Below are 23,628 nucleotides of genomic sequence, written 5' to 3' on the forward strand. Positions count from 1 at the left end.
GTTGTGATCGCTCAAACCTGGCAACACCCGTACATTGTATACAACATCAGGCACGTTACAGAGCAAAAGGTCGAGTACGTGACCTGTTCCGTCAGTGCGTGATGGCTCGTGCACATACTGATAAAAAGTGTTCTGATCTAAAATATCAAAGAAAGTTGAGTATAGGCTCCCTCGAGCAGTATCCCTTGGTTCCCCAGCTGACCAATCAACATCCGGAAGATTAAAGTCCCCCCCTAGAACAAGGCATTCATTCTTAATAGTTTCAAGAAAATTGGCTAAATGAACTAGTGGTTCTACAGAAGGACCAGGAGGCCTATAAAATGACCCAAGAACAATTGCTTTCCCATTGAGTAGCCTTACTTTACAAAAAATCGATTCAGTTTCATTATCCGGAAATTCCATTTGCACGCTTGGGATACTATTGTGGACAAGAATAAACACCCCTCCACCACGCGCACAGCGGTCACGACGAAAACACTCGTACGTGTCCGGAAATACTTCAGTGCTTGCGACAGTTGGGTCAAGCCAAGATTCTGTTACCAAAACAATGGTCGGTTGGATAGTACGAAGAAAAAAATGAAAATCATCAATTTTATTTTTGACACTGCGGCAGTTGACTAACAGAACGCTGACGGGGCACATCGCAGCATTAACAGTAATTTGTCATTGCTCCCGTGCAACGCCGGCTTTACCGTCCCATTGAAAGCGCCTGCTCCCCAAGTGAAGCGTATCAAACTTCAGAACTGGTTTCAAGCCTCCTTCGCTGTTTTGTTTGGCATACGCCCATAATTTCTTTCGCTTATCACGGACAGTACGGGAAAAGTCTTCAGATATAGCAACGCTCGATCCCTTGAGCTTGAATGCTTTTGCAAGCACGGCTTGGCGGTCTTTAAAAGAATTGAAACAAACAATGACGGGCCGATTTTTTCCTGCGCAGAATTTACCCAGCCTATGTGCACGTTCAACAGCTAACGAAGGCAATTCAAGCTTCGCAGTGCACAGACTCATTATGAGTTCCTCAGACTGGGCTGCCGTCTCTTTCTCATTAGAATCTGCCAAGCCATAAAAAAGCAAATTATTGCGCCTCCCACGATTTTCCAAGTCGTCCAATTTTTTAATCATGCCTGCCAAAGCATCATGATCTTGTCGCTGCTGATCTTCAACGTTAGCCAAGGTTTTTTCAATTGTGTCGATCTTTGCTAGCTTAGTTTCCAACGAAAGAAGGCGAGCTTTAACGTTAGTAACGTCTGCGGTGAGCTGCGATAACTTGGAAAGTATTGCACTTTGACCCTTTAACAGTTCGTTAAAACAGTCATTAGAATGACTCAATTCACAATTTTGAATTCAAAGGAAAAGCACATTCACAATGAAATGAGGCGATAAAAACATCGGCTGTATTACTCATTATACAGCTTGGTTAAAGGTATTTTGCTGTCGTGAGATGGTCAAAGATCCATAGCCATTCAGGGGGCTCGCATAAATACTTATATGCGTCACGTAGATATACAATATTTTCAACAAAATACTCTTTTGCTGGTCGTGCAACTTGGTCTGCATTTCTGACCGCCATTCGCGTCCTCCAGAGACTGTGCATGCACAACAACATTATTAGGTCATACGGCACCATCTCTGTTTGCTCAACAGGCAGAAACCTTATCCCGAAAGGCATTAATGGGAAATCTTTTTTGAGAATTCTCTGTAGGATGTCCCATAAGAATATGGAATCCCAGCAATTCAAGAAAATATGCTCTGTTGTCTCTGGCTTTTTACAAATGATGCAGTTGACGCTCCCAGGCACAAAGATACCTTTTTCCTGGAGCCAAGGTTTGACAGGTAGTGTGCCGCAGTGTAACATAAAGAAGAAAGTTTTTGTAGAAGCCTTCACAGGGAAACCTTTTACACGCTTCAGCACATTCCGCTCTTGTCCTAAATGATATGCTGAACGATAAATTGGTGTAGGGCACATGACATAAATAAGGTCCTTGTAAAGCTTCTTTCTGGAAACATCTGACAGATAATCTACTGAAAAATGCGCTCTCAGAAAACGGACACTATCAACAACTTCACGCAAAAATCCTTTCACAGCTACATTACGTAGCGTGTGTGACGTAACAATAAAATCAGGCAATGCATCACACAATCGCAGTTGAATAACAGTGCGCAAGAACGCGTCACTTTGGTCGCGAAATAACACAAATCTCGACACGACCTGTTTCAAGAACAAATGAGATAAACCTACACCTCCATTCCCCACCGCATGAAATAAGTTTACACGACTCATCCTTTCCCAACCAGATGCCCACAAAAAAACAGCAAATATTCTGTGCAATTTCTGCACACATATCCTTGACATACACAACACTTGTAACATATAAAACACTTTCGCTACCAAAAACAAGTTACACACCGTCGCACGGGTGAAAATAGACATACTTCGTCCGCCCCACTTTGATGTCTGCGCTTTCATTTTTTCAGTTGGCTCTGCCCACTGGCTCGTTGCATCTTTATAATATTGAAGCGGAACACCAAGGTAGCTGGATGGCACAGTTGTGAACTTTATGCTTTCATAGCATTCTGGCTTATCTTCCCATTCTCCGTGCCAGAAACCTAAACACTTATGCCAGTTTATGGCACTGCCAGTAAAGCTACAAAATTCTTTGGCATCTTTTACTGCTTCTTTAATGCTTGTTTTGTCTCCACAAAAAATTGCAATGTCATCTGCGTAAGACAAGATTTTAATTTCATGCGTGAAGAAACGGAAACCTCGTATATTCTGGTTGTTCTGCACTTTAAGACAAAAAGGTTCCAAGAACATTGCAAATAATAATGCTGAAATCGGATCTCCCTGTTTCACACCAGTTACAACAGATATTCGATCACTTAATGTCTTATTAATTATTAAATTGGTAGTACAATCAGTGTAAGCCATTTTTACCCCATCTAGGACCACCTTGCCAACGTTAGTATATTCCAGTAATCTAAAGACCGCCTCGTGCGCTACCCTATCAAAGGCTTTCTCAAGGTCCAGCTGTACCATCGTCACGTGCCCGCATACCATATCACAGCACTCCAGTACACTTCGAGCTGTATGAACATTCGTAAAAATTGTCCTCCCCTTTATGCCACATGTTTGGTGTTTACCAACTACCAACGTTATTACACTTTGCAGTCTTTTAGCTAACACTTTCATGAATATCCTGTAATCAACATTTGCAAGACTTATCGGCCGATATGCTTCCACCGAAAGTAATTTCGAGGGGTCATCTGTTTTAGGTATTAGTAGAATATGGCTTGTTTTAAAAGATGGAGGCATTCCACGGCTGCCATACGCTTCATTAATAACATGGTAGAGTATTTCAGCCAAATCCTGTTTAAAAGCTTTGTAGAATGACGCGCCAAGGCCATCGGGCCCAGGCGACTTTCCTACACTTAACTCTTTTATTGCTGTTTCGATTTCATTTACACTAATGGGAGCTTCCAGTGTCTTTTTCGCATCGTCGTCTAACCTCGGCATTAGTGGCATAAATTCTGTAAAGAAGCCTTCGTGTACAGGTACCTTACACCCCAGCAAACCCGTGTATCTTTCAACAAATGCTTTTTGAATCACATTTTGATCAGTCGTGACTTCATCACGATAGCAAATTCTTTTGATTTCATTCTTTGCGCCGTAGCATCTTTCGTCTCCCAGTGCACGCTTGGTTGGGGTTTCCCCCAGCCAGAGCCGTTCAGCCCGCGCTCTTATCACGGCCCCTCTATATTTTTCAGCTTCCATGGCTTCCATCTTTCTTTTAACTTCTTTAATCTCTTTTGAGAACAGCCCAGGTATTGTGGTTTCAGCGTTTAAAAGATAGTCCAGAGTATTTCGCAGTTCTTTTTCTTCTTGTTTAGATTTGTGCCGCAGTGCGCATGCTCTATCAATTGCAGTAATTTTAACATCCATTTTAAATTGTTCCCACAACGCACCAATTCTGTCAGACTTATCAGAGTTAACAGCTTCAATTCTTTCTGTCACTGCCCGCATAAAAGTTTCATCATGTAGCAACTTTTCGTTAAGCTTCCAAAGATTCCAATTAAACTGTGAAGTTTTTCGTTTCATGCCTATTTCAAACATGACCAGACTATGGTCGCTGAAGCTTACATGCTTTACCATGTATTTGAAGCATAATGGCATAAGGCTTGCTGAAATGTATGCGCGATCTAACCTGGCATGACTCGCACCTTGGAAATGCGTATACTGTACACAATTACCACGGAGTACATCCCCCACATCAAACATGTATTTTTCTTGTGTAATTGTGTTCAATAGATCAGCGCTCACATCTCTAATAGGTACATTTTTGACTGTGTCCTCAGGCAAGCATACACAATTGAAATCGCCAAGAAGCACAACTTTCCTTTCACAAGACAAAAACGGTTCAACATACTCGAAGAAAACCTTGCGCTCCCTCTCTCTATTCGGGGCGTAGATGCACAAAAGGCGCCACTCAGCTTCATTAAAAATCACACAGGACTAGCCGACCATTTTCACTGGTGAGGACTGCTTCCTCTAATATTCCTATACTATTGCGCAAAAAAAGGGCACATCCTCCGGACTTGCCAGCAGCATGACACACACAAACGTTATATCTTGTTTTAAAGGTCTCGACCATCCGGTCTGTTGCTTCCTGACTCTCGATTTTTGTCTCCTGAATAGCCAAAATATCTATGTCATTATCGAGCATCAGGCGACTAACTTGCACTTGCCGTCGTCTTGCTGTCAATCCCCGTACATTCAACGTTGCAATACGAAGGGCAGAAAGATTTGGGTCCATTGTCTTATTTTTTTTTACAATACCTAATACGCTACACAAAAACAGGCAAGGGAGACTTACATCACTGGTCAGTGTGCACAGCAGGCGGATTCGTCCACACTGGTAATTAGCCCGGCTTCTACCTTGAAGACACTCAACTCAATCAAAGTCTCAACATGATTGTCCTCGTACATACAGTTGAACAAGAAGGCAAAAAAGTACCCCCCGCTAACGCGGAGGCACTCGCGGCCCTTGCTACCGGTCTGGTGGGACCGTCGGCTTGGGCTTGAAGCTGCTCCTACGAGTGGTCGTTGACTTTAGCGGCGGTGGTCCCACAGCGCTCGTTGGGTCGGAGCAATCCTCGTCGCTAGCCACCTTCTCATGAGGTCTCTTAGTAACGGCTGTTGCAGGTTGACTTCCTTTTTCACTTTTCGGTAGTGCCTCGTTCTCCGAGTCATTCTGCGAATCCGATGCGCTACCTCCGAGATTTGTTTCCATCTCGGGAATACTTTCGGGTGTGCTTGGGTGGGCCGGTTGTCGTTTTTCGTCCTCCGTTCTTACTTCTTTCTCCTTTTCAGAAGACGCTACAGGCGGGTTCTCTTGCCTGCTCGCCTGATGCCCACTTCCCACAGAAGCTTCTTCGGCGTCGGCCTGGTCCATAAGGTGCTCTTGCACAATGTCGCTTCCGCCTGTTCCGGTTACATTGGCATAGCTGCGTACACACTGGCTCTCCTCGTGGCCATAGCGACGGCAGGCACCGCAGCGCGGTACCCGGCACTCGCGCCGTATGTGACCGGTGCCGTGGCACCGGAGGCAGAGCGGCGCTCTACCAGATACGAATACAAGCGCGTTGTCTTCGCCTATGCGCAACTGGTGCGGCAGGTCTTCGACCGTCAAACCGGACTTCAGGCGCAAGGACACCAAACGTGTGTGCGAGCCCTTCTCGTAACAGCCTGAGACACGCCACTTCTCTTTGGAAATTTCAACAACTTTGCCAAAAGGTGCCAAAGCCGTTCGAACTTCGTCGTCGGGCGTGGTGTGCAGGAGCCAGTGAAGCTTCATCCGCACATCCTGTTTGCACGGGTCAATAACGACGCACCGGTGCTCCTTGACGCTGAACGCCTCGAGTGAAAGTATCTTTTTCTTTGCGTCTTCATCCTTGAAGGTTATCGCCCACACATGATTCATTTGATAGGCCCCAAGGGCCAGCACTTCCGGCATAAGCTGTACTCTGACAAGCGCATCGCGAAAATGTTCTACGCGATACGGTCTTGCTTTTAAGTCTCCGTGCAAAAACACTGTCTTAGAAACCGTCATACCTGAAGGCAGATGAGGCAAAACAAGCTGGTATTCCTGTGTAGTCGACTCCGTAAACCTGATTCCACGGCCCTGCTGGGCCGCTTCAACCGCCCCAACGGAGCAAGACATTCTGCGACCGTACCGTACGGTAGCCGGAAGTAGAATCCACTATACTAACGAGGAGACATGCGAGGTGTCAGCTAAAGCAGTACATACACGATTTGAAAAAAAAAACGCAAAACTGTTGGCACAGTCATGCCCACAAGTGGGGAAAAAATAGAGACAGCTACTCGGGGGGATCGTCGATTGCGCTCGCAAACGAGAAGGAAAAAAGAAACACTCCCCGTCGGGGAATCGAACCCCGGTCTCCCGCGTGACAGGCAGGGATACTGGCCACTATACTTTTTTTTTCTTTCATGGTATTTATTATAGTTGCATTCAACCAGACGTTCACCAGTTCTGCATAGTCAGAGAATGGAGGGTACAATGAAAGTCACACACAGAAAAGGCAGCGTTCATACTGTGAGTAAACGTTCGTGTCACTTTAGAAGGGTGGCAAGGATAAGCACCTCACCAAAATAGGGTACCAGTCCGGTTGTACACCGAGTCCATCATAAACCTGGTTTAGGTGTAGTGTCATTTGGATGAAATTTGCCCTTGTGGGTACAACTGTTTCGGCGTTTCGGTCCATCATTCGCGTTTTCCACAAACTGTGCATTCCCATGACAAAAAACATATCGAAAGGTGCACTATTATCAAAGGTTGGCAGCAGGTATCGCACAGTATGAGCGTTAATCTCAAAGTCTTTCATTAAAGTCCATTGGAGGACATCCCGAAATAGGATGGCGTCGGTGCAGCTAATAAAACAATGTTCAATTGTCTCTGGTACATCACAAAGGCGACAGTTAACAGAAGAGACAAAGATACCCTTTTTTTGTGGCCATGTTTTAACCGGTATGGTTTCACTATGAACTTTATAAAAGAATGTTTTGCAGCAAGGGGATAAATACAATTTGCAAACTCGCTTTAGCACATCATGGCCTGGCAATTTAATGTATATTGATCGGTAAAGTGGAGGTGGAAATTGCATGGATAGTAAGTCTTTGTACAACGTGTTGCGCTACACAGAATACAAGTATTCAGTGGAAAACCGAACTGTCAGGAAACGAACCGCCAAGTAAACTTCTTGCATGAACCCCCACAAGCATAAGCGTGAAGAAAAACTTGAAGAAACAACTAAATGAGGTAACACATTAACAAGTGTGACTTGCATGTATGAACGAATTACAGGATGGGAAGTATCGCGAAAAAAGAAGAAACGAGACACTATCTGCCGCACAGAAAGATGTACTAAGCCCAGCCCACCTTCACTAACAGGCCTAAAAATATTGTCTCGCCTCATGGGCTCAAAAGTTGAAGACCATACGAAGGTTGCAAAGATGCGGTGAAATCGTTCGTTGTATAGTCTAGCACAATGAATAACTTGCAATACATAGAAAATTTTTGTTGCCAAGAACTTATTGCAGGCTTCGGCTTTACCAAAAATAGAAAGTCGTTGTGGAACGAATGTCTGGGCGTAACTTTGCAGTACCGAAACCCGTTCTTTCCAATAGTGTGCGCTTAATTTATATGCGTCTAGCGGCACGCTAGATACTTTGGCGGGACATCAGTCCACCTAACGCCTGCAAACTGTTCTGATGTATAGCACCATGAGCCAAACCATAAGCCTAAACTTTTTGAAGAGTTCATTCGCGCTCCTGATACGCTGCCAAATTCTTCTATTTTCGATACTACTTTTTCAACACTGGACTTATCCGTGCAGAAGAACGCTAGATCGTCTGCATGAGCTAAGACTTTAACTTCATACTCCAGTATATTGAAGCCATGGATGTTACTCGACTGAATTACGCTTAAGCATAGCGGTTCCAGGTAAAGGGCGAATAGTAGTGGGGACATCGGGCATCCTTGTTTTACTGATGAGCAAATAGAAATGGGTTCGGAGTGTTGGCCATTAATAACTAAACGAGTAGTACAACAGGTGTAGCAAAGCCTAACGCCTTTAAGCACAATGGAGCCAACATTGACATGTTCCAGAAGAAAAAATAAATAGGAGTGACTGGCACGATCAAAAGCTTTAGCAAGGTCTACCTGGAGCATTGCAAGCTGCTCAGTGGAACCATAACAGTATTGAAGAAGGGTACGGGCGATATGTATGTTGGTTTGAATTGATCGGCCCCTGATTCCACACGTCTGATGGGAACCAATTAGAATTGACATCGCAAATTGCAATCTATTAGATAGAAATTTCGCAAAAATTTTGTAATCCACGTTTGACAATGTGATTGGTCGATAGCCTTCAACAGAACGCAGTTTCTCTTTATCTGAACTTTTGGGAATTAAAACTGTGTGGGTTTTCCAAAAAGACTGCGGAAGGGCATCAACCTCTAAACTTGTAATAAAAATATCCAATAATATGGGGCTGATAATTGATTTGAAAGCTTTGTAAAATTCACTTGAAAGTCCATCGGGGCCGGGTGTTTTCGACAAAGGCAGCTGATCAATAGCTAGCTCAATTTCTTGAATCGTAAGGCTACCACTGATGACTGCACAGTCATCATCCTGTAATGGTTTGACAAGAGATACAAAACTCTCTAAAACTTTTGCATCGTGATCGTCCGGAGGGGCACTAAACAACATAGTGTAGAAAGTTTCGAACTGAGAAATTATGTCATTAGTATTTGTTAGAAGACTACCTTTGGAGTAGATTTCCGGAATTACTTTGGAAATACCGTGACGTCGCTCGTCAAGTAAAGCTTGACGTGTTGGTTGCTCAGATTGCAGAGCACGCCTGTTTCGAGATCGAATTCGCGCACCTCTGTAACGTAGTGCGTCATACTTTTGCAACTCACATTTAATGTTTTCTATGTCAACAATGTAAGTGCCTGGCATTTCGCATTCAATCTCATAAAGGCTACATAGGCTCTTAAGAAGCGTTTTTTCTTCATTCTTTCTATAGAATGATTTCACCGATCCAATTTCTATAGCCACTGTACGAACCTCTTGTTTAAAGAGTTTCCAAGCAGCAAATAATGGCAAGTCACTAGAAAGAGAATTGGTTAGAGCCATGCGCACGCGATTAGTAAATTCCTGATCATTTAGGAGCTCAGAGTTAAGCTTCCAGAGTGCCCACTGTGGTCGGAAATTAGTTACAGATTTTTCACCAATGTTTGCAATAACCATACAATGATCAGAGAATGAAACGGGGATAGTAATGCAGGATAGTCCTCGAGAGAGGAGTGATGAAGAAACATAAATCCGATCAAGGCGGGCGTAGGAATGACCTTGAATTTTTGTATAAGAGCGAGCTCCCTGACCCGACACTCCTATATAAACGAGCCCTGCATTTTCCATTATGTTAGACAAAACTGCACCACTCCTGTCCCGCTGAGTGTTAATGCCACTTCGATCGTTCGGATCGCATACACAATTGAAATCTCCCATTAAAACAATGCAGTGATCACAGTCCTATAGACTAGACACAGTATCAAATAAAAGAGTTCATTTTGTAGCGTCATTAAATGCATAGACGTTCACTATGCGCCATGGCACACCCTGCAACACAATATCACAACATATGTATCGACCTTCAGTGTCGACATGATAACTAAAAGCTGAATAAAGTAGGCTCTTTTTCAGAAACAGGAAACAGCCCGCGGATAAACCAAGAGCGTGTGAAACGCAAACATTATACTCAGACAGAAAAGGCCGCAAAGCCCTTTCTGTCTCGTCGTCACTCTCAATCTTCGTCTCCTGCACGGCGATGAAGTCGAGGCGCTTCCTAGACAAAAGCCGGCGAAGCTGCGCCTGTTTCTGCAAAGACCTAAGGCCTCGTACGTTCAAGGTTTCGAATAGAATTTGCTGGGACAGGGCCATGGTGACTACCAACTATTTGGACCTAATGATCTATGTGATCCGTCCTAGAGGGCAACGGTGAGGCTCCCTCCGAAACCCCACCTGGCCTTCTGGACCGTGATCGTTGGCACTTTCCTGAGTGTTTCGATGTTTTGCGTCGACGTGCTTTTCTTGTGGTACTGGTCGTCTTGCTGTCTGTGCTTGATTCCGATCTGTTAGTCGCACGGCGCTTCGGAACTTAAGTATCCGCGTTACTTTGTCTGTCCTCTGCCGTCTCAGCGCACGTGTCGAGATGCTTGGGTGCATCAGATGAGTCATCTCCGGCTCCCTCATTCGCTTGCTGGGCAGCAGCTGGCTCCGTGGTAGCGGGTGCTCCTTTGGGTTGTTGCTTCGGTTGGTCATCTTTCTCTTCGCTACTTTCGTTTTTCACGGGCAGTTCTGCAATGCCATTGTGACTGTCTTTAACAGGCAGAGGGGCCTTACTGGCACAGCGGGTCTCCGCAGAAGAGGGAACATCTCCCGTCGCATCAACAACATCCGTAATGTCCATAATGTGTTCTTGCAAGCTTTCTTCCGGAGGCTTTGTTCTGTGTCGTAACTTTTCGGCGTATGTTACGACACATTCTTCAGGTGTGTGACCAAAGCGCCGGCAGGTTTCACAATGTGGGGTTCTACAGTTTCGACGAATGTGCCCCACCTTGTTACAGCGCAGACAAAGTGGGGGCTGGCCTGGAATTAATACGAGACTCTGCACTCCACAAACAGGTAGTAGATGTGGAACGTCCCCCACGCTCACTCCATCGGCAAGAGTCAACACCACGTACCGATTTCGCGTACGCATTTGTTCCATCTCCGATACTCTCCAGCTTTCTGCTGATATAGACTTGACTTTCCCGTAAGCCTGGAGCGCATCTCGAATGTAGTCATCTTCCAAACGCTCAGGAAGCCACAAAAGCTTCATTTTAACTTCCGTGGGCTCAGGATCAATGACGACGCAGCGTCTACCTTTCACGGATAATTCCCCGCATGCGACTAGCTTTGACTTTGTCATCCCTGATTTGCATGTCACCATCCACACGTGCGACATTTGAAATTGTCCGATGGAACTCATTTCCTTCAGGTCAATAACGTTCCGAAGGGCGTCTCTGAAGTCTTGGGCTCTGTACGGTCGACCACTCACCAGCGTAAGTTTGTCCCTATGCCACAACCGGTCACACACTGTACACACATAGCTGAACGAATTGTTAGTAAAGCGTCTGTTGAATTCACGTGTTGCCGTCTCAAACTCCTTTACTCTTCTCGCATGTTCTTCACATCGTTTTACTGCAATGTGTCCTTCGGGTTGAGTCGGACCAGCCTTGGTGAGAGATTTCTCCTGTCTTTTCTTCGAACGCTCTTGTCTCTGCTGGGGTGTTTCTTCTGCACGCTGTTTTCTTCGCTTTTCGTTTTCCTTCTCTCGAAACGCACGTTCCTTCTCAAGCTGCTGCTGCCGCTGTTCCGGGGTTTCTTGGACACGCCTCTGCCGTTTAGTCGCGTTCCAGCGTTCTGAACTAGTAGAAGGAGACTCACTGTCGGGCAAAGTCATAATTTCTTCCTTTGCTTCTGCTGTTTCCACAGAGGAGGTTGCACGTTGTCGCCGAGCTGCATACTGGGCATGCCGCTTAGAAAGTCGTTCTTCTCGTTCTTCTTCCGTCTCCGTAGCTTGCTGATGCTTCCTCTTTGCATTCTGTTGAGCTGCCTTGTCCGTAGGCACCATCGTAACATCTGGCTGTATGACTGCCTTGGCGAGAGGAGCGGAGCTGTTTTATACAGCTGGTGTGACGTCACCTCGCCTCGCCTAGTGACAGCGTGAGATGCGGCCCCGTTTTTACACAGCTAGTGTGACGTCACACCGGCCGTAGCGGCCCTGGTGAGAGGAGCGGGAGTAAGGCCGCCGTTGGTGGCTACCGCCTCGCCTCGCGAAGGCGTGAGATGGGGCCCCTTTTTTACACTGCTGGTGTGACGTCACTCTAGGTCACGTGGTGTGACGTCACGCAGCGAGGTCACGCTAAAGGTCAATGGTGCCTACCACCGCCTCGCCACGGAACGCGCTGAAGTGCGACCTAAAGTAGTATTGCTTCGCAATAAAATCGTAGTTCTGAGGAGTACTTCTTATGGGGCTAGTTGGTGATGCATAGCTATTATAAGAGTGGCGCTAATTAAAACATACACAAGCCCTTGTCCTGTTTCCTTCATCTGTCCATGTGTTAATTTATGCGCCTCTTCTAATAGTAGTTCAGAAAGTGCAATCAGACACAAAGTCACGCAACTGTGACATTTGACTAGTGGACTAGAACAGCCTCACTACTTTATTATATGTTTGCTCTGCAAGACGATTTCCCATAACTAAGAAAAAATGAACAGTAGCATTAAAAGGCGATAACCTACAAAAAAAAACATACAAGCATTTTGCAGATTCCAGAACTGCGTAAAGGAATGTGAACACAGAATTCAGCTGACGCATTCCTGAGATGCTCTTTATAATGAAATTTGCTAAAGAGTCTTATTGAGAGTGGGGGAGCAAGTCAAAATGCAGCTGCCTTAGAAGAACTCTGGTTATCTTCATCACTTGCATTCATTCAACGCAGGGCACCAGTCCTCTGCAGCAGCTGGACAATCTCATCAGCGCAGATGTCTGGGTGCCGAACAAATGGGTAGTGGGTGCCATTTTCAAAGCTTAGCACCTTTAGCCAACTCCCAGAAGTGCCTGAAAATGGCAATATGACAGAAAAATTTGTACTGTAGAAATATACAAGTAAGATGGAATTTAAAGAGGCCCTGAAATACTGTTTTATCAAAGTCAAGAAACGAATTTCAAACACTTTGCAGCAAAAAGTGCTTCAATGCATTCAGCAGAAGCGGAGTTATTGACAATCAAAGATCGTCTTGGATCCCTTTTAGGGTGCTCCTGCTCCTCCTTCAATGCCTTTCACTGCTAAGGCTGACGGAGTGGGGAGAGCTCACAATGCTCCACCTAGTGAACATCATCGTAGCACACAGTTCAAATATGATTTTCAATGTTCACGTAGATGCCACTACTTTTGATTATGGTGCCTCATCCCACCATCAGCCTACTTTTATGCCCACTGCAAAACGAAGGCTCTTCCAGCGCTCCCTAATTACCCATCTTGCACTAGCCGATTCCAACTTGCAGCTGCACATTTCCTAATTTCATCTCCCCAGGTAAGTCTCTGCCGTCCTTGACTGCACTTTCATTCCCTTGGCACCCATTCTGGTAGACAGGTTATCTGTCCTACACATTACATGGCATGTCCAACTCCATTTTTTTTCTCTTGATGTCAACTCGAATACCATCTATGCCCATTTGCTCTCTGATCCACACCGCTCTCTTCCTGTCTTTTAATGCTACACCTGATCTTTTTTGTTCCACAGCTCTTTTTTTTACATGTTTTTGAGCTTCTTTCTTAACCTCCAAGTTCCTGCCCCCTATGTTAGCACTGGTAGAATGCAGTGATTGCACACTCTTCAATGATAGTGGTAAGCTTTCAGTCGGGATTTGGTAATGCACGCCTATGCACTCCAACCCATTTTTGACGTTGGGGTTTGACATGCCGAAGCCACGATCTGATTATGAGGCACTGTCTAGTAGGGGACTCTGGTTTAATTTTGACCACCTGGGGATCTTTAACGTGCCCTAATGCACAAGACACAGGCATTTTTGCTTTTCGCCCCCATCGAAACGACGCTGCCGTAGCCGAGATTCGATCCCATGACCTCGTGCTTAGCAGTGCAACACCCACCCATTTTTTTTCTGCAAATTTCCTTCAGATGATCAGGGTCCCCACTGAGTAATTGACCTAGATAGGCGTACTCCTGCACAAACTCTAGAGGCTGACTGGCAATCACAAATTCTTGTTCCCTTTCCAGGCTATAGAACATTACCCTTGTCTTCTTCATATTAATATTGACCTCTACTCCTACACTTTCCCAGCTAAGGTCCTCAATAATGGATGGTTCAAAAGAATAGAGTTACGCATGCGCAAACATGGCTGTCATGAGCGCCCTCTACATGGTTAGATACAAGAAGCAGACGAACAGCCAACGCAGCCCTAGCGTGCCTTGAGACAATGGTTTGTGCTGGTTTCATTCGTGGTGTTTTCATGAAAAAACCAGCTAGTTGTGTTGCGTATTGTGCGCAAATTGCTTCACTAGCTAATGGAGCACAAGTTTATTTCGGTTTCTGTCTGAGAAGAGCTATTCGGTCAGGAAAGCAGCATGGATAAGCAACGGCCGGAGATGCCATCACAGCACACAACTTGTTCGCTCCTCACAGAGTGGGTTCTCATCACGCTACTTGTGACTACTGAATTGTCATATGCCAGCGCCGCGAGGTTATTTCAGCCTGCAAGCTACGAGATTTTTTCTTCTTTATGAGTACATTACGTGCATTGAAACTGTTTCTTCCTTATCAGTAATAAATAATATCCTTTATATCAGCAAGGTTGCGGCAGTAACGTAGCCATGTCCACTTTGAGGGGACGGAGACGGAGATGGGCACGCTTAGCTGCCAGTGACATAGAAACACATGGCGGGCATGCTGTGGAAACTGCAGCATTTGTCTTCACTGCTGTCCTAATACAGCACGTTTCCGCTAAGGGTGGGCGAATATCTTAGCTGTGTTACAAGTGTCAGCGCATGAATAAGGTGCACTTCTATCGTATCGGTGTAAACATGGCTACTATCGTTGCCGCTCACAATTTGTTGCGTGCTCACGAGTGCAGAAGAGAAGAATCGAAAGGCGCCTTTTTTGTTGTTGTTGTTGACCTTAACCATTCTAAAGCCTACAAGTAATAAAGCCAAGGCAAGTTTGGTTGTAGCTTTTTTTTTTTTTCATGGAAGTGCAAAACGTGAAAAGAGCATTTGGTGCGTGCAGACCGCTTGGTTTGTCTTGAAGAGTCGTTTGCGCAGCATTCGACAGCATTCAACAGATCGTAAGCGCAATCATCATTACCTACACTTGGCACACGACATGTCGCTGCAGCAAGTTCGGGGTGCGATCATTAACGGGAAAGAAAAAAGATTGAATTTTGACGACAAAATTCAGGGGTGCAATCATTACACGAGTGCAATCATTATGCAAGTAAATACGGTAGTTTGCTAAGATCAGCTCTGCCATCCCCCTATTTCGAATTTTTCATGCAACCCGGTTCTAACAATTACCGGTTATAACAATGGAATTTTCATGGCATTTGAATACTGTTATAAGTGGGTTCGACTGTATACACAAAGAGTGGCTAGGATTCCACAAAGCTTGGTATCTTCCGAGCTCTGTGCTGTGAGAAAAGAGACGTTAGGTACACATATTCGTGACAACACTGTATGGCGACTACAAGAAGCCCGAATACATCTCTCTAAATCTTGGCATGCAAGGCTAGCATTCAAATCCTGCAAACATCATATGAGTGTCTCACCAGTTGCCAGCAGCTGGCCCATCTTGCCATAACGCCAGAGGTCCTCGGGAGATGCCCCGAGCACGGTGCAGACAGCCATGAGGACGTTGTACGAAAGGAGGCGGTCATTCTCACTGATTGCCACCACAGTAGGGATCTGCTTGCGAGCCACAGCCTCCAGAAGCCTCTCGCCGTCCTGCCACAGGGGCGGCACAGAGCACGGGTCTTATTTCGCCTAAAGTCACTTCTTTTTCTAAGTTATGTTAGTCATAGCACACACATACATATAAGGATGAGAAGCACAACTTCGCAGTTATCTTCGATTTACTTGCCCAACAGTTTCCGACCGAAACTGTTGAGCAAATAAAGCAAAGATAACCATGAAGTTGTGCTTCTCATCCTTTTAGATACCTTTGGCCCATTGAAAAGCCCAGTCTCTATATAGTTTGGTTTGTAAGTTAGTTATATCTAACTTCAGTTCAGTTATTCATTTATAATCCATTGAAGAACCTGTTCAATGTATAGTTGTATATCTATACCTTTATCTCACTTGTGCTAACTATTGAGTTGTACTTTATTGCATTGTATTACACAGTATTTTATTTTTCATGTTTACATCGCATGTGATCTTTGTCATGCTTTTGCTATTTCTCCTAATTATGTTGTGAATGTAACCTCTCCATATTGTCATTCCCCTCAATGTAATGCCTGCAAGGGTCCTTGGTTATACGACTAAACAAATAAATTAATTACATAAAGCATAGAAAATGAAATTTAGTGGCTCAATGGCTAAAGGTGGCAATACTAGTCACATGGCTGTGGCCCCCCAGAGCTAAAGTGCAGTACATTACATAATGCAAAAAAAAAATAGAAAAGATTGTACACACATTGCCCGTAATTTACTAGGTGAATTTAATGCCACCACAAAAGAATTAAGTAGTACATGTTACAGTACGTACTAATTAGCATACAGACACAAAAATGAAGCACACAGGGAGCATTTGCATATATATTCAGGAATATTTCCAAACTTGTTATTTTGAAGAAGTACTGACACAAAATTTTTTGGGCTCTGTTTCTTGCATTTATTCAGTAGCTACTGATCCAGTAATCACGCTAAAGAAACTCTTTCGCTCCAGTATGCGATGACTGTTTAGTTATATGCTCGCATCTCATGACCAGTCACAGTTTTGATTTTGAAACCTGTGATGAATGCTGGCATTCCATCTGCTATGCTATCTGTGCTGCTCTTTCATCTGCTAGTTTGGCACTAGTTCGGTGGGAAACCCGTGCATTGCTATACCATCATAATACTTCATTGCACAGTAGTCCACTGAGCAGTATGATCTCAACGTTAATGTTTTAGCCACATTTTAGGATGTCCATAAACTTCTTATTTGTTATGGTTTGCTGGGTTCCTGAAAAGGTGAATGGCAGGAACAACACTGGTAGCGACATCTGGTCACACATCATCTCAGCAGAGAGCATGCAAAGCTAGTAATGCAACTTACAAAATCTACATGCCTATTGGTCTGAGGCATTGCTAGTGACATACCCATTGACATGCAGTATTTTTTTTTATAATTCCCTTCAGTGATAATACTGACATGAAAAAAAAATATTCAAATGCATTGTAGTTAGACAAACTATTACAATATGTTACCACCGGCTTTGCTACAGCCAGCCACAGCATCGATAGCCTGGTAATCTGTAAAGGGTTAAAAGTTGGCATGTTCACTATGTGCACACATACGTACACTTCATGTACGATCCATGCAAGACACACAATGCAAACAATGTTGAAATGTCTCCCAAATGGTGAGGCAAGCCAATGACATCGCACCACTGAAACTCATGACATAATACTATTTGTAAACAGGACCTACTCTGACGATTACATCGCTAGGTGCTTCACTTTCTGGTTCATTGCTTGCATGAACTTCAAAATTAAAGTGCATTCTAAGCTGCATTTGCTATTAGTACATTACAAATGGTACAGATGAGCTCGCAGCAACGTAATCTACCAGTTATTCCGAGCTCGAACTTTTGTGTCAGTACCCCTTTCAAATTAGAGTTTAGCCTATTTTCTAAAAAACAGCAAGGATGATGGTCCTTCTATTATATCTCCAATAAGATTTGGAAAGTGCTTTTTCAATTTAAGGGGCTCAATTTCTTGAAAGTGCACCTGGAGGCCAGCACAGTTCAAGGTAGTTGACTTTGGTCCCAAGAAAAGCTGCTTTGCAGCACTGGAAGGTCATTCAAGGACAACCAGGTGAGGAGGCAATGCCGGACGTATGCGGCCATCTGAGGTTAGAGTCCAGGGAGTATCCCATTGACCGAACATGACGCCTGTACGGGCTCGCCGATTGGATGAAAATGATGTGACCCCCATGGACTGAAGGGGATATAAGCCACAGAACCATTGGAGAGGGAGAGATGTTGTTCTTGCAGTGGACCGCAGCGTATGATTTGCTGTCAGCCGTCAATTAACTTTTACTATTATCTTACCTTTTTCTAATCCTGTACCCAACATAAATAAAGCTTCATCTCTCTAGGTCAGCTGTGAAAGTATTGGCACAGTTACCGCGTGTGTGAGTTGCATGTATTGTTAACGAGGTTGTTAACGAAGTTTGGAGTACCGCTGACCCGACAGATACGAGCACCCGTGTTAAGTCAGGGCTGCGTGCCAGAGCGCAGTGCAAGCTGGGCGATGCAGTAGAGGGCAGTTTGCAAGAGTGAAATCTGTGTAGCTCAAAAGAAAACAGCTGCATTGTTCAGGGAACAGTAAAGCTGCCCGCCAGTTGAGACAAAGAAATAGGTGATTTAGGAACAAATAAGTCAGACTGTGCAGATGAGAAAGCGATCCAGGCCGACGAGATGTGGAACGGCCAGCACAAGGCCCAAAAATATGGCATGAAAGTGAATTAGAAAAAAAAGTGCCGTAGAAAGAAGCGCTGCAAAGATTGGCATGCGGTTAAGAATGCAGCGCAGCCAGAGACGGCGACAGATGCAAAGAGGCATGGCCCAAAGAAAGGAAAGTTGTCCGAGCCACCTCAGAAAAAGAGCATGTTCTGCGCAAACGCAGACAAAGGAAAGGGCACAGGGCATTAATGTTCTCCGTCATTCCATCATTCTTTTTTGGGTTGCAGCATGCAGTGCACAGGAGCGCATGGTGACGGGATGAGACAGGGTGGTAGAGAGATGCGACAGGGTCAGACGAGGTCATGATGAAAGCCTATCGTCAGGATGCAAATTGGCAAGAGACGGTAATGTGTTGAAAGAGCTGATAGAATGTCAGGCCTTTTGTTGTTCCAGGATAGTCAGAAAAGCTTTCAAACTGAGACCCCCTCGAGTCAGGCTCAAAATAACTTTTGTGACATTATCGGAGTGACCGACAAAAAGACGGGTTCCAAAGAAACAACCGTTTTGTTTTGTTTGTTTTTGAAACATTTGAGAATTTTCACGATTTCACACTAGAGTTTCTTTCATTGGGAAGTTATGAGCGTTGTTAATGCTTTTGTTAGAGAAGCCCAGAGATTTGAAAGTTGCGTTTAGAGTTAAGCTTTAGTTTCGCCAAGTGATCGTTAATGAGTAGTTAGGCTTTCATTTTTCGAGTGAATTGAAACGTCAAGGGGCATTCATTTTTCGAGTGAATTGAAACGTCAAGGTCAATTTTGTTAAAAGCCTACATACTTGTGGACAACTTTCTGTGGCTACGAAGGGATCCGAAGCTACGGAGGCAAAGCGTGCACAAGTGAGTGCGCTTCTGAAAAGAGTGCCGCGTTTTAATCCACGGTAGTTTAGGCTGGGAAAGAGGGAACATAAGCACCTTACTGGCAACAGTGAAATAAGACAGAACTTACCACTGAGCATTAAAGTTTCCTTATTTTGCGGCTTTTCCCTTCTGTGTTTGGGCAAATGCGAAACCTTTGCACGTGGAAGCCACGTCGATTCAGCATCTGTTCCGAGCAACCAAAAGCACTATCAAACACTGACCGACTACTTGGCGTGTTAACACATGTGTAGCAGCCACGCGCCTATAGCTTTCCCTTCATATCCACAGAAAGATGTCCGTGAGTATAGTAACATGCATGTGTTTTAGTGAATTTTTTTTTAAGAAGTGTTTTTGAAGTTTTCCGTTCAGGTTAAGTGTGTTGGATTTCAATAAGTGCATCATTTACACTGAGAAGCATTGGTACGATTCTATTAGTGCATGTCCTGAGTGGATGGAAGGAAACAGAATGTGCGCAGGTCACTCACGTGTGTTGATGATGGCAGCATTCTGAGTTTTCAATTAAGCATGCGTAGGCGTAGTTAATAGCAAATGCGATATTTTTCAAAGGTGCTTGGGAGTGCATAAGTTACGCAAGTTTAATTTTGCTGTTCACTTAAAGTGTGTCCTGTATGGACAAAAGGAAGAAACATGAGTAAGCATTAGGAAATGCCTGTGTAAGATACAAGCATGCGTTGTGAATAGTGACCACAAAATTGGCGTGATTTTGTGTATGTATCTGCAGAGTTGACGTGGCTGTTTAGTGGTACCAATGGATGCCATCAGTAGTCCACTGTGATAGAGAATGAACAGGCTGTTGATGAAGTGAGGCTGCCCAAGGTACTTTGAAGCATTGGTTAATTTGAGCCGGTTGTTTCAGTAAATTGATGTATTGCCTTCTTTCCTTTGAATAACGAGGCTGGAAGTCATCCTCGTAGCTTCAAAACTATGCCTGTGTATGGTTATAATGATTGCTTTTATTAATTGTTTAGTTTTATCACAGTTCTCTTGCAATTGCAATATCACTCTGGCCTTGCAGGCATTCAAAGGAGATATGGAAAACTGTTTAGAGGGGTGGTTGGATGTGCTTCACCAAAATTGACAAAGAGAAACAAACACAAGGGTTGAGTTTGATATAACAAGAGCCTCGTGGGTCGGGGTTAAAGAGCCTGTGCTTGCATGTGATCCAGGAATGGCACGTAATCCAGGGCACGGGATCCAGGAATTCATCATACGAAGCTCATCGCCAGTGCACTACAGGCTTCATCAAATTCTTCATGGCCACCGAATCGAGTTCACCATCCGTTCCGAACTTCCTAGGCAAGGAGGAGCTGGTAGATACGGACCATTAATTAGCATCGGTCAAGTACTTCGAGCGCAACCACTCGCCGTCACATTCCAATTATGGTGCGTGTCGACCATGTTACCGAACGCACCAGACAGGTTGGCTATCCCACCCTCATGTACCGTGCATGGAGCCTCCGCTGTGTGACGCTTCCCAAAAGTGTACCTGCAGTCCGGCACAGTTCGAAGTGGTTGACCTTAGTCCCGAGAAAAGCTGCTTTGCAGCGCTAGACGGTCATTCAAGGAAAACCAGGTGAGGAGGCAATGGCAGATGGATGCGGCCATCGGAAGATAGAGCCCAGGACGTGTCCTCATTGGCCGAACATGACGTCACTTGCACGGGCCCTACAATAGGATGAAAATGACGACACCTGTACGGTCTCGCCGAATGGATGAAAATGACATGACACCAACAGACTGAAGAGGTTATAAGCCAGAGAGCCATAGGAAAGGGAGAGACCTTCTTGCAATGGGCCTCAGCATGCGATTTGCTGCCGCCCGTCGATTAACTTTTACTGTTATTTTACCTGTTTCTAATCCTGTACATGAAGTAAATAAACCTTAATTTCTCCAAGCCCCCCTCAACATCAGCCAACTCCCTCACTCGACAGCAGGGTCCAATATAGTACAGGATGAACTACGAAAGTGGTTAGCTTGACCATGGGCCACCATCCCATTTATAGTTGTTGCAGAGTCGCTTGATAAATGCAGAATATTGAATGTGCTATGAACTGTATGACAGATGACATGTTGTGGTTCTTCACAGACAGCGATAAAGTGTTGTCTGAGAATGATGACGATGGACCATAATAAGTTTATATTCTGGGATGGTAACATTCCCTAGTTTTGTCTATTTTTTGTCACCAGAATTGGAGGCATGCTACGCTTTCCTTGCTAAATAATCGGTGTACACATTGGATTTCTACTTTGTTTAAGCGCTCTACCAATTCTGCATTAGTTTTCTGCTTTGAACCCACAAAAAGTGGGTGTGTGTTCGACTTGAGGTTGTGCTATAGTATTCAAGGGAAATAATGCCAAATGAATTGGCAGTGTGTTTGGGTGTTTTTTCTGCCTCTCATTTAATTAGACCAATTTCACAGGTCCCGTCGGTGTCAAATCGACAGAAATAGTCTTTATAGCAGTTTGGTTTCACATTTCCATCATACACAAATACCAAATTTTAAGTAAGCTATTTAGGAAAAAAGTGGATTATGATCAAGTAAATAGAGTAGGCTAATAAACTTGGACGCACCAAAAATTTCCAGAAGGTTCGAGGCTCAGTTTTAAACTAATTTTAAATGCTATGTAAAATATATTTTTCCAGCAAACAAATAATTACTGCGAAGCAGAGTGGTCTTCAGTGGTTTCACCAACAATCTTTCATTGCTGCATTGTATGGTTGATGTTACAAACGTTTTTTCAGGGATTGGTAACAGATGGCATCGGACAATGCTTGGCTCAAACCTGGCAGACAACTGATACACTCAAGAGGGTGAGATACTTGCCTTGTCGAAGCCCGACCACTTGTACGTGGTGAGTGAGAGTAGGATGTCCTGCACCACAGGCTTGACAGGCACGATTCCCGAGTAGCTCAAGAAGAGCACCAATGCAGACACAAGAGGGCGCAGCAGAGAGGAACGGTACGCCTGGATCATACACTCAGTCGCCCAGAGCGGCTTCAGGAGGCTGTCAGTCAAAAGCACAAGAATGGTAAGAGAGGGCGACCGACTTTACAAAAGCTACGACTTCACGCTGTGCGCATCAGGGGAAGCTTACATGACCAATTTTACCCCTGGTTAAAATGCTTGTGCCAATGACACTAAGTTGACATACGGTATGTTCTGTGTTCTCTGCAACTGTCACTCCATTGTCATCATACATATTCATTACTGCAAAACTTTCTGACCATGGGCACATAGTCCTCCAATACTTTAGGGTTCTCGAAACTTCCGCACAACACTAAGGGAGAGGTTGGCTTGCTGCCTCAAGTGGCAGCACTGACCTGCTGATAGGAGGGCAGCCTAGGCAGGCAGATGCGACTGGAGCTAGCAAAGCAGCACTCGTCAGTCGAGGTTCTCTTGCACTTGTGAGCCATCACAGATGCCAAATTGGTTTAATTAGCACACAATGGGACATTTAACAGAAACAGTGGAGAAGACAACGTCTTGCTGTTACGTTTCCTGTTGGATGCCCAACCGCGAGAAAAACAGGAGGATGCCATACCTCATAGCGAAGTAGGTGCTTCTCATTCAACTTACAGCTCATACAGGTGTGAGAAAAAAACCTGCACATCATATTCAAGTGCATGTTATAAATAGAGAAGTTTGATTACTGAAACACAATCTCCTAGAACTCACTGCTGAAGCTATCCTAAGAATATTTTAAGGGCTTCCTGTGTGCCCAACGAAGCGAAAACTATTATCTCAGTGTGTATCTCAATAGGAAGGAAGGATGGGTGAGTTGGTATAGCTGTACTTTGTAACATCAGCACAAAAAGACACTGGCAAGTGTACATTATTTAGACAGAGGGATCAGAACATGGCAGTAACAAGCAGCTCACATTGCAGGAAAAGATACTGAGTGCATTAGTCAGTTTCTGTGACATAGTTACTAGCAAGAACAAGACCAACAGAAAAAGGGGTGGGGACAGGACAGAGCGCTAGACTTCAACTGACAAGCTTTATTCAGAAAAACATGCAAGGAGGGTACTGTGTGCTCAAATAAATGTGCGGACAGATGCATAAACGAATGTGCCACATAGGCGACAACCAAATGTGCAACAAAGCCGATAAGCGCCCACTACAAGTAATTACAAAGCATTCACCAGGTTCTCCTCAAGGTACAACACTTCCTTATCAGTGAGTGCCTGTGATGGAGCACTTACGAAATATTTAAGGCGTTTTGCATTTCAAAAGCTGCTATGTGGCCCTCTGGGCAGTCCTGCAAGCAGCAGCCACCGGAGAAGAATGAACACCCTCCACCCCCAACTTCCCTCACTGCACCCCCATGCCTTGCACACGACAAGAGAGGGGCACGCCTTCTGCCCGGCCTTTCTTGCTCA

General features: G+C 44.6%; 2 protein-coding genes across 2 annotated transcripts in view; one reads left to right on the forward strand and one right to left on the reverse strand.

The window, feature by feature from the left end:
- LOC135920590 (uncharacterized) overlaps positions 1 to 20,897 on the forward strand; it is an 80,867-nt gene extending 59,970 nt beyond the window's left edge. Inside the window, exon 2 of the mRNA XM_065454909.2 lies at positions 20,414 to 20,897. Coding sequence (XP_065310981.2) covers positions 20,414 to 20,715 — 302 coding nt within the window. The 3' untranslated portion in view covers positions 20,716 to 20,897. The remainder of the gene's footprint in view (positions 1 to 20,413) is intronic.
- Positions 12,313 to 23,628, reverse strand: part of LOC135920591 (uncharacterized) — a 47,845-nt gene continuing 36,529 nt past the window's right edge. The window contains exons 6-8 of the mRNA XM_065454910.2: positions 22,073 to 22,253; positions 15,473 to 15,647; positions 12,313 to 12,747 (exon numbers count right to left, since the gene is read on the reverse strand). Of these exons, the coding sequence (XP_065310982.2) occupies positions 12,620 to 12,747; positions 15,473 to 15,647; positions 22,073 to 22,253 (484 nt within the window). The 3' untranslated portion in view covers positions 12,313 to 12,619. The remainder of the gene's footprint in view (positions 12,748 to 15,472; positions 15,648 to 22,072; positions 22,254 to 23,628) is intronic.

This window comes from Dermacentor albipictus, chromosome 3, assembly GCF_038994185.2.
Source record: "Dermacentor albipictus isolate Rhodes 1998 colony chromosome 3, USDA_Dalb.pri_finalv2, whole genome shotgun sequence".
In the NCBI taxonomy this organism is placed as follows: Eukaryota; Metazoa; Arthropoda; class Arachnida; order Ixodida; family Ixodidae; genus Dermacentor; species Dermacentor albipictus.